Source organism: Archocentrus centrarchus, chromosome 24, assembly GCF_007364275.1.
Source record: "Archocentrus centrarchus isolate MPI-CPG fArcCen1 chromosome 24, fArcCen1, whole genome shotgun sequence".
Classification (NCBI taxonomy): domain Eukaryota; kingdom Metazoa; phylum Chordata; class Actinopteri; order Cichliformes; family Cichlidae; genus Archocentrus; species Archocentrus centrarchus.
The window spans coordinates 31,585,640-31,596,877 of record NC_044369.1 but is presented as its reverse complement, the minus strand read 5'-3'; the positions used below and the strand labels follow the sequence as shown (position 1 = coordinate 31,596,877).

The 11,238-nt window shown below is 43.4% G+C and overlaps 1 protein-coding gene across 3 annotated transcripts in view; it reads right to left on the bottom strand.

The window, feature by feature from the left end:
• Positions 1–4,954: 4,954 nt before the first annotated feature.
• Positions 4,955–11,238, bottom strand: part of map3k7 (mitogen-activated protein kinase kinase kinase 7) — a 30,988-nt gene continuing 24,704 nt past the window's right edge. For 2 of the 3 annotated variants that reach the window (XM_030722315.1, XM_030722316.1), the window contains 3 exons: positions 9,670–9,731; positions 9,295–9,410; positions 6,397–6,577 (listed from right to left, as the gene is read on the bottom strand). In XM_030722315.1, the coding sequence (XP_030578175.1) occupies positions 6,397–6,577; positions 9,295–9,410; positions 9,670–9,731 (359 nt within the window). Of the gene's footprint in view, positions 6,578–9,294; positions 9,411–9,669; positions 9,732–11,238 lie in introns of all 3 variants that reach the window. The other variant, XM_030722314.1, reaches the window with a different exon arrangement.

Here is an 11,238-nt window from a genome sequence, read left to right as displayed (position 1 = left end):
TTGTTTCGTTATTTTTTGACCACACAAATTTGACTTTTTCCATTTTTGTAATGTTTTAATTTGAACAGTTGTTTTATACACCGTAAGGCTGTTGGCTTCCAATACTGAGTGTTGTTGAAACTAAGAAACTACGAATCATGAATCAAATCAGACTTTTCCAAAATCATGCTCACGTTTGTCTAATTTTTTAATTTAAGTCCTAACCAGCTGTAGATATAAAGGTATCCTTGCAAAAATTAAATATAATTGAATTGCAATTCAGTCAACCACAGACAAGCCCTGTGGACAGTAGCCTTCCTTCCTTGTTTGCACACAAAAATAAACCTCCGAACTGGATTTCCTACAGCTGGCCAAACCTTACACAACCTTCTGAGAACAAAAAAGCGCAGGCAAAGCTGTCAACAATCGGCTGTCTACCTTGTGTTTACCGGGTCAGTAAGGACCAACACACACACACACACACACACACACACACACACACACACACACACACACACACACACACACACACACACACACACACACACACACACACACACACACAATACCTGGCAGGGGAAGGAAGATGACATCATTTCTTGACAATGAAGTGACTCATTGTTCCCTATTTAGCTGTCAACCCCCCCCCCCCCCCCCCCCCCCCAACACACACACACACACACACACACACACACACACACACACACAAAAGAAAGAAAAAGAATAATAGAAAGTCTTTGTCAGCAGAATTCTGACAGAATTTGGAGCTGAAATCTAAACCAGCAGCCTGGGGGTCACATTCAGGGTCTTTACCATCAAAGGCCAGATGCACCTTACATAGTGAATCTAATTCTATAGTGGCTGAATCAGCGGCACTCACAAGAACACACATTGCACAGAATTGGTAAAGCAGCCTTGTAGCATGTGAAAAATACAGATTCACTTTGGTCCTTGCAGTTGATACACTGAACATGTTCTTTATCTGAGGAGAAACAGTTCCACAGCTATGTGGCTTCATTACAAAGACTGTGTGTTTAACGCCACCTTCTGGCTGACTGGAGGTACTGCAGCAGATATTTGGACTCAAAATTCTGTATTTTCACAGAGGTGGAGTGTTGAGCATTAATATGAAACTGATCCAAGCAACAAATCCCGATATATGATAAATAGGAATCACTGAATGCTTGTTAGTATGTTTTGGTAGTATGCCAGTGTATGTCACTTTGGTAGAGTGTCAATGATTCTTTAGTTCAAAGTTTGTATTTTCCACTTTGCATCAAAAATGCATATCATTCCTTCATTTTTATTAAACATTGATTTTCTTTAATATGACCTTTAGAGTTTCTTTGTTAGTAGTGTTGTTCTAAGATAACATTTTACATTTGAGATAAGAGCTTAACATGTACAAAATTAGTCTGATCTTCTCAGTGATAGGGATCAGTCTGTTGACTGACAGTCAGCTTCAATCGGACTTTCTTTACAAAGCACTCCAGTTTTAGAGACCAGTGAAAGTGCTTAAAGCACCCACACATTCAATGACTGCAGCATCTGTGTTGTGTTCAGTCTGCATGATTACCTCTTTGGAATATTATGTTTGTACATCATATACAATTTACTACTAACAGTAGTTTTTGTTTGAAGCCAATAGACCTGGTTATGTTTGTGATGCCAAGACTGCCTCTTTTATGTAAACATGAGTAAGTCATCCTGAGTTGACTTGCCACCTTATTGTGGTGGAGGGGTTTGTGTGTCCCAGTTATCCCAGGAGCTATGTTGCCCGGGGGCTTGTCCCCCTGGTAGGGTCTCCCATGGCAAACTGGTCCTGGGTGAAGGTCCAGACAAAGAGCAGAAGACCCCTATGGCTGCAACAACGAGGAAACAGTTTACCCTGCCCGGGATAGGGTTACCGGGGCCCCACCCTGGAGCCAGGTCTGGGGAGGGAGCTTGAGAGACAGCATCTGGTGGCCAGGCATTAGCCCGTGGTGCCCGGCCGGGCGCAGCCCGAAGAGGTTACATGGGCCTGCCCTTCTGTAGGAACACCACCCGCAGGAGGCATCATAGGGGTCAGGTGCAGTGTGTGTCCGCACCTCCATTGTTGAGGCTGCTGCTCAGAGCTGTGGCTGCAAGGTGGTTGGTGCCTGTCATGGTGGTAACCCCTGAACCAGATGGTGGTCACTGGAGGTGAAGGGAGCCATCAAGCTGAAGGAGTCCTATTGGGTTTGGTTAGCCTGTGGGACTCTGGAGGCAGCTGACAGGTATCGGCAGGCCAAGCGGAATGCAGCTGGGGCAGTGGCTGAAGCAAAAACTCGGGTGTGGAAGGAGTTCGGAGAGGCTATGGAAAGAGACTTTTGGACGGCATCTAAGCGATTCTGGCAAACCGTCAGGCGACTCAGGAGGGGAAAGCAGTGCTCCACTCACACGGTTTATAGTGCGAGTGGGGTGCTGCTGACTTCAACTGAGGCTATAGTCGGACAGTGGAAGGAATACTTCGAGAACCTCCTGAATCCCACTGACATGCCTTCTGTAGTGGAAGCAGAGTCTGGGGACGAGGGAGATGACTTGCCCATCACTGGGGGTGAGGTCACTGAGGCAGTTAAACAACTCCTTGGTGGCAGGGCCCCTGGGGTGGACGAGATTCACCCTGAGTTCCTGAAGGCTCTGGATGTTGTAGGGCTGTCTTGGTTGACACGCCTCTGCAACATCGCATGGAGCTCTGGGGCGCTGGACCAGCTCTTTATCCTCTCAAGGATATTTGAGTGTGCGTGGGAGTTTGCCCAACCAGTCTACATGTGTTTTGTGGACTTGGAGAAGGCATTCAACCGTGTCCCTCGGGGACCTCCTGTGGGAGGTCCTGCGGGAGTATGGGGTGTCTGGCCCGTTGATGCGGGCCATTCAGTCTCTGTACAACCGCAGTGAGAGCTTGGTCTGTATAGCCGGTAATAAGTTGGATTTGTTTCCTGTGGGTGTTGGACTCCATCAGGGCTGCCCTTTGCACCAGTCTGTCGTGGTGAAGGGGGAGCTTAGTATAAAAGCGAAGCTCTCGATTTACCAGTCGATCTACGTTCCTACCCTCACCTATGGTCATGAGCTTTGGGTAGTGACCGAAAGAATAAGATTGCGAATAGAAGCAGCAGAAATGAGTTTCCTTCCAAGGGTGGCCTCTCCCTTAGAGATAAGGTAAGGAGTACAGCCATCCGGGAGGGGCTCAGAGTAGAGCCGCTGCTCCTCCACATCGAAAGGAGCCAGTTGAGGTGGCTCGGGCATCTGATTAGGATGACTCCTGGCCGCCTCTTGGGTGAGGTGTTCTGGGCATGTCCCACCGGGAGGAAGCCCCGTGGTAGACCCAGGATACGCTGGGGAGATTATATCTCTCGGCTGGCTTGGGAATGTCTTGGGGTCCCTCCGCATGAGCTGGAGGAGGTGGCTGGGGAGAGGGAAGCCTGGGCTTCTCTGCTTAGGGTCCTGCCCCCGCGACCCGGCCCCGGATAAGCGGAAGAGAATGAATGGATGGATGGATGGATGGATCAAGAGGGTAGCTGAAAGCTCTAAAAACATGAAGCTATTGCAAAAGTGCCAAAAACTGAAGTTCCTCTAATGCAGTGCTTCTCAATTATTTTCTGTTATGCCCCCTTAGGAAGAAGAAAACCTTTTGCACCCCCTCACTCTCCGCCGTGACTATAAATAGTCACGGCGGAACCCGCTCTACGCTGTAAGCAAAAAAAAAAAGAAAAACGTGCACCATAGAGCTATTACTTACTATGTACACTGCCAACTACTGTTGTGGATGTGCAATTACAATTTATCCTAGTATGGCAACAAAAAAGCATGTTCCCCGGGGTCAGACGTGGCCCCCCCTGGCAGCGCACTGCACCCCCTCCCACTGGGCGCGCCCCACTATTTGAGAAGCACTGCTCTAACAGCTACTTGAGACTGTCTCAAAAAGCAAGTCAGTCCCCATCGATTCCTATCTTAAAATGTTTAACTTTATAGCATTAAAAAGCATATGCCCAAATGTTTTGGGCCTCTATGGATGGTTTCCTCATCTGTAACTGTGATTCTTGTTTTTATAACCCATCCACCCAATAGTTGTAGCTATTGGGTAGTGCAAGGGCAGGTTCGAGCCCCTGTCCCTGCACTGCGTTGTGTGCTTGGGCAAGAAACTTAAACCACATTGCCTAACGGTAGCGCCGGTCTCTGGCTGCATGACTGCAGATGCTCGTCTCTGGATGAGTGATCTGGAACCATCATTTCGTTGTGTGCCTTGTGCGCACAATGACAATGAGCTGAATCTAATCTAAACTGAGCAACTCAAATGGACCTCTGCCATTGCGCTGTGAGCAGCTTTTAGAGCATTTTAAAAGGATTACTTGCTGTGTATTGATCATCCAAGAAATTTAAGCCCAAGTTTTGGTGAGTGAAATTCCACAATTTTATTAGTTTGTTACTTAGCACTAATTAGCATAATTGCATCATTCCAATATAGTCTAAAGATGCAGTTTGCTAACCAAGCTAGCTTGTATTAGCTGATAACTGAACTCTAGTCTTTGATCCAAATGTGGTCACTTCTGACTCCCTGAAAAAAACACGGTGGCAGCCAAAACCCTAACACCTAACAGAAAATGGGTGATGTCACTATAGTTGTGTGAATCTTTTATACCCTCTGTACTGTCTATGTACTGGCTCTGAAGTTTGCTAAATAAATATGCTCATTAAAAACTAAAAATCTAAACACATCCAGATCATGTTAATACCAAGTGGAAATAGGAGCATCATCCTTGTTGAAGGGCAGGGCATTTTCAAATTACAGGTTACCGTCATGTCAGACACACATCAACTAAATATATTTTTCTAATTTAAATAGAATGATAGTGTTTTCTCACACAATCAGTTCTTTTTACACAGGAAAAAGATCACCTGTTTGGTAAAGTAAAAGCTTCTAGAAATACACTGTACACATATCTCACACACACAGTAGCATCTTTACACCATTCTGTTTATTTCATAACGCCTTCCTTGCTGTCATATACTGTACTGCCCTTCCCAATAACTTAGGAAAGAGTTCTAAAAGAGGTGTGTGAGTGGAAATTCAATCTCATGGGGGGACTAAAAGTAAGACTCGTTAAGCCTTGGATTTTTAAAACCAGATAAATGAGAAATAAAATTTGGACATAATGAGAAAAATACATCAGGGATATGAGACACCAAGGAAAAAAGTACGTCATGTTCTTGGGAATAAAGCTGGTGGGAGACATTTACATTATCAGTTCAATGACACACATCCTTCTCCCCCATCTCCGTTATCTGTTTCATTCATGTTCAGTACATCAAAAATATCTTTAAAAAAAAAAAAAAAAAGAAACTTTTATCCCCACTAAATATCACATAACACAAGCACTTAAAATGCAGGCAACTTCTAAGGCAACATGTGACCTAAAAACAAACTATACTGTATAGGGAGGTTAGTCTCCTCTGTTAGGCCATTCCCAGACCAGATAAAATATGATCTAATGCAAACAAATGACACAAAGTGAACTACTCAATAGAAAAGACAAAAAACATGAACACGCAAAACAATACTGAGGTCAAATAAGGGAAACCACAGTTCCTCATGTTTTTTCTGGAAGTTAGCCCACTTTTTAATATGTATATATATTTTTGAAAGAGCATGAGGAACAGATCACAAACCCAAGCTTTTCCATCTGCTCAGACATCTGACTGGAGGTCTATGGAAGGGCTCATGCTCACAATTAAAAAGGGGTTAGAGATAAATATGTCAATTTAAAAAGGGGCTATGATTTGCATAACAGGGATTCTAAACACGCACTGCAGCGACATTTCAGACATCTTCGTTGTTTCTCACAATTCTGCACACAACTCTCACATTCTGCTGTAAAGCCTTTGTCTTGAGTTTCACATTCTGAGGACATTGGCGTGGCTGTCAGCCACTGAGGAGTGCAAACACACACTGACTGGTTAGCCCAGAGGCCCTGAGAGCAAACACAGAGAAAACACAGCCTGCATCTCATCAGCAAGTGGTCTTGCTCACGGGTGTCAGCCATCTTGCTCTGTCCTGAACGCAGCAGCAGCAGCAGCAGCAGCAGCAGCAGCAGCAGCAGCGTCTGGGCTCATCAGGATGGAGGAGTAGTGATTGTTTGGTCTGCACTGACAGAAGACACTGTGAGGATGTGCAAATGTATGTACAGGGGACAAAGGTCTTCCTGTTGGGTCTCCAATGCAACATGCAGGACACAGTAGAATACAGGTCTCTTTCCAAAGCTGGACTGGGAGCAGTGTGTGTATGTGTGTGTGTGTGTGTGTGCAGGGCAGATGAGTGGGTAGTGTTGCAATTCAGTGGTGAAGAGTTGGGGCAGAGGTGAGGCAGGGGTGGCAGAAGTTTGTTTGTGTGTCTGCATCTCATCATGACGTGCCCTGTCTCTTTTGTTGCTGAACCCGGATCAGCTCCAGCTGTTTTTTGCACTTCTGGTAGTATGTGGACAGACTCTTATTCTCCTCCAGCAGCTTTTTGTGCTCCTGCACCAGACGGGACGTGTTCTGCTGGTCCTTTTCGTCTTGGTCAAGTTCAGCAATGAGCTCCTTTCTGCACAGACACGGAGGAAGGCTGCGTTTAGCTCTACAGGCATTTTATTTACAAGTTTCTGCCACATGGCTTTGCTAGTTTTTACACAATTTAAATATTAAAATATTAAAAGTCTCACCAAATTTTTAATATCTGGTGAGACCTGATGCCCCACTAGGCCTCAGTGGACCAGAAAAAGCACTTCAGTATCTACAGTGATTGTGCTACAGGCATACTAGTTATAATGTGAGGCTGCTAATGGACCAGTCAAGTTGAATGCAGCTTAATGTCCTCCAGCATGTTGAAATAAAACTAAATAAGCATGATTAAAGTGCCTACAACACTGATCAAGTTACATGAAAATGAATTACAAAATTAATCGTATTTTAAGGTATCTTCACATTATCTATAATTGTGTCACCTAAAACAGAATTAGAGGAGATGAACATTTCCATTCAGTATCAACACAGTCAAGTTCAGATGAGGGCAAAACCCATCTTTAGATCTGCTTTAAGTCTAAGAGATGTTTTCCCCAAAACTCCTGTAACTGAAGAAGTCAGGTCTCCTTTAACAAGGAAGACAGATTCCCTCTGAGCTGCTGGCTTAGTTTTTTACTTGTCACAAAATCTAGCAAATTCTTGTAAACTAAGCTCCTGCTGATATATCAGTCCCTATAAGCAGTGTTAGTCCCATTCAAACTTAAAGCTTATATTGTAATTTAATGGATACTGAACAGCACAATGAATGAGCAGCTGAAAATCAGCAGAATTACCCCTGATTACACAATGAATACCAGGCAAGACATGAAACAAGTGTTTCATGCTGCAAAACAAGTACAGTGGCTTGCAAAAGTATTCATACCCCTTTAACTTTTCCATATTTTGTCACATTACAACCACAAACATAAATATATTTCACTGGAATTTAATGTGAAAGACCAACACAAAGTGGTTACAATTGTGAAGTGGAAAGAAAATTATACATCATTCAAAACATTATTTACAAATAAAAAACTGAAAAGTGTGGTGTGCAAAAGTATTCAGCCCCTTTCTTTGAGTGCAACCAGTTGCATTCAGAAGTTGCCTGATGACTGCTAATGACTAAAAAGAGTCCACCTGTGTGTAATCTAATGTCAGTACAAATACAGCTGCTCCGTGACGGCCTCAGAGGTTGGTCAAGAGAATATTGGGGAGTAAACAGCATCATGAAGTCCAAAGAACACAGCAGACAGGTCAGGAATAAGGTTGTGGAGAAGTTTAAAGCAGGCTTAGGCTAGAAAAAGATTTCCCAAGCTTTGAACATCTCACGGAGCACTGTTCAATCCATTATCCAGAAATGGAAAGAGTATGGCACAACTGTAACCCTACCAAGACAAGGCCGTCCACCTAAACTTACAGGCCGAACAAGGAGAGCACTGATCAGAGATGCAGCCAAGAGGCCCATGGTGACTGTGGACCAAATGCAGAGATCCAAAGCTCAGGTGGGGGAATCTGTCCGCAGGACAGCTATTAGTTGTGCACTGCACAAATGTGGTCTTTATGGAAGAGCAGCAAGAAGAAAGCCATTGTTAAAAGCAAACCATAAAAAGTCCCGTTTGCAGTTTGCCAGAAGCCATGTTGGAGACACAGCAAACATGTGGAACAAGGTGCTTTGGTCAGATGAGACCAAATTTGAACTTTCTGGCCAAAATGCAAAACGCTGTGTGTGGTAGAGAATTAACACTGCACATCACTCTGAACACACCATCCCCACTGTCAAATATGGTGGTGGCAGCATCACGCTCTGGGGCTGCTTCTCTTCAGCAGGGACAGGGAAGCTGGTCAGAGTTGATAGGAAGATGGATGGAGCCAAATACAGGAAGAAAACCTGTTGGAGTCTGCAAAAGACTTGAGACTGGGGCGGAGGTTCACCTTCCAGCAGGACAACGACCCTAAACATAAAGCCAGGGCTACAATGGAATGGTTTCAAACCAAACATATTCATGTGTTAGAACGGCCCAGTCAGAGTCCAGACCAATCAAGAATTTGTGGCAAGGTCTGAAAACTGCTGTTCACAAACGCTCTCCATCTAATCTGACTGAGCTTGAGCTGCTTTGCAAAGAAGAATGGGCAAAAATTTCAGTCACTAGATGTGCAAAGCTGGTGGAGACATACCCTAAAAGACCTGCAGCTGTAACTGCAGCAAAAGGTGGTTCCACAAAGTATTGACTCAGGGGGGCTCAATACTTTTGCACACCACACTTTTCAGTTTTTTATTTGTAAAAAATGTTTTGAATTATGTATAATTTTCATTCCACTTCACAATTGTGTACCACTTTGTGTTGGTCTTTCACATTAAATTCCAGTGAAATATATTTATGTTTGTGGTTGTAATGTGACAAAATATGGAAAAGTTCAAGGGGTATGAATACTTTTGCAAGCACTGTAATGTTGTCTGAAAATAACAGCAGCTACTTCACTTTTTTCACTTTTTCAATCTGAATCTGAATAAAAAGAAAGAAAGCAGCCTCTCAGAACGGATGCTGTAAAAAATATTTGACCACTTTAGAGCTTAGTTGTCTGTTTGATTGCTACATTGGTCACTGCCTTTGAGCAACTTTCCACACACTCAAATACCTCATGTAAGTTAGCTCAGTGTGGCCATGTGTATTCTGCCAGCTCTGGAGACAAAATATGTGCATCATTTAAGGAAAAAACAAATAAAAATACACAACATTTGCCACTAGTTGTTGCACTTACTTCCTCTGGATAAGCAAGGCGATCTCTGTTTGTACTTTCAGGTATTCTTGGGCCATCTTGCAATGTTGCTCAAACACAGCCATGGACTCTTTGGAGTTAGGACAGGGAGCAAGGGGCTAGAAAAAAATGCACACTGCTCTTAATTGACTTAAAAATGGTCTACTCATGTATTAATATCAGCCAGCACATATTTACATTTACATTCCATTACATTTAGTGAACATCATGTTCTCAGGAATAATAATGACGTGATGACTGATGGCAGTACAGCTGAACTGCAGCAGAGTTAAAGCTGATTCAAAACAGCTAACACACAGCTAACAGGTTATTTGCACAGCAGTGCTCTGTGTGCCGGCGGCTGATTGGATGCTGTACCTGCAGCTGGTGGTCTAGGGTGAGATAAGCCATGGGAATGGAGTTGTCTGAGCCATTGGTGTCTGAGAGAAGAAAAAGAGATGACAGGCTGCTTTTTTAAATTCATAGAAGCACTGCTGTTTAGAAACAGTGTCCTAAACACACCTTGATTCTTCACACTTAAACCTTTTGATATGGTCCTGAAAGGATCTGTTTCAGTGAATTTAGACGTTCCCAGAGCAAACTGATTAACAGTAGTTCAAATGTAGATGTTTGTGTCTACAAGTATTTCAGCAGTTTTCATCAGAAATTAAGCTGCATCCCTATAGGTTCCATTTCAATCTCCACCAAAAATGCTCATTAAGTTTTCTGATGACGGTCTGTGTATGAATCGAGACTGATGAGCATCTCATGACTGAAAGGATGTTCAATGAAGGGAGTTCAAGTAGTTCAGTGCTTTGGATAGATTCTCTGTTGACAGGAAGTCTGCAGCATTCAGCAAATTCAATTCAAATTGCACAAATACCCTTTTCAACTGAGAGAAAATGACAGAATGGCAGAAAGCCAGTGGAGATTCTGCTTGCTGAAATTACTCAACATTTTGTTACATTTCCAGCTGTTACTGCTCATCATCAAATCAGTTCAGCAATGTGAACTGAATTAACACCACTGCATCCAATGGGGGAAATAATATTTGATCCCCTGCTGAATTTGCAAGTTTGCTCACAAAGAAATTAATAGTCTCTAATTTTTATGGTAATTGTCATAGAGAAATTGATTTGCATGTCACTGAGTGTAATATGTATTTGATCCCCTACAATCCAGCCAGAATTCTGGTTCCCACTGGGTCAGCCAATCACAGATACTCCTGATCTCAATTTATGTGTATAAAGCACACCTGTCCACAGAATCAGTTTCCTCCATACAAACCTCTACACCACCATGGGCAAGACCTAAGAGCTGTCAAATGACATCAGGGACAGGATTATAGACCTATACAAGGCTGGAAAGGAATACAAGATCATCATCAAGAAGCTTGGTGAGAAGCTGACAACTGTTGTGAGATTATTCAGAAATGGAAGAAATACAAAATGACATCGGTCTGGAGCTCCATGTAAAATGTTGCCTCATGGAGTGAGGATTATCCTGAGAAAGATGGTAGATCAGCACAGAACTACACGGGAGGAGCTTGTTAGTGATCTGAAGACAGTTGGGACCACAGTCACCAAGAATACCATCAGTGACATACTATGTCTTAATGACTTAAAATCTTGCAACACCAGGAAGGTCTCCAAGAAGCTCAAGAAGGCACATGTGTGGGACTGTCTTAAGTTTGTCAGTGAACAACTAAATGACTTGAACGCTTTGGAGAAAGTGCTGTGGTCAGATGAAACCAAAATCAAGCTCTTTGGCATCAACTCGACCTGCTGCGTTTGGAGGAAGAGCAATGCTAGTATGACCCAAAGAACACTATGCCCAAAGTAAAACATGGAGGCAGAAACATTATGCTTTCAGGCTGTTTTTCTGCTTTACCACATTGAGGGACCAATGGATGGGTCCATGTACCATAAAATCTTTGATAAGAACCTC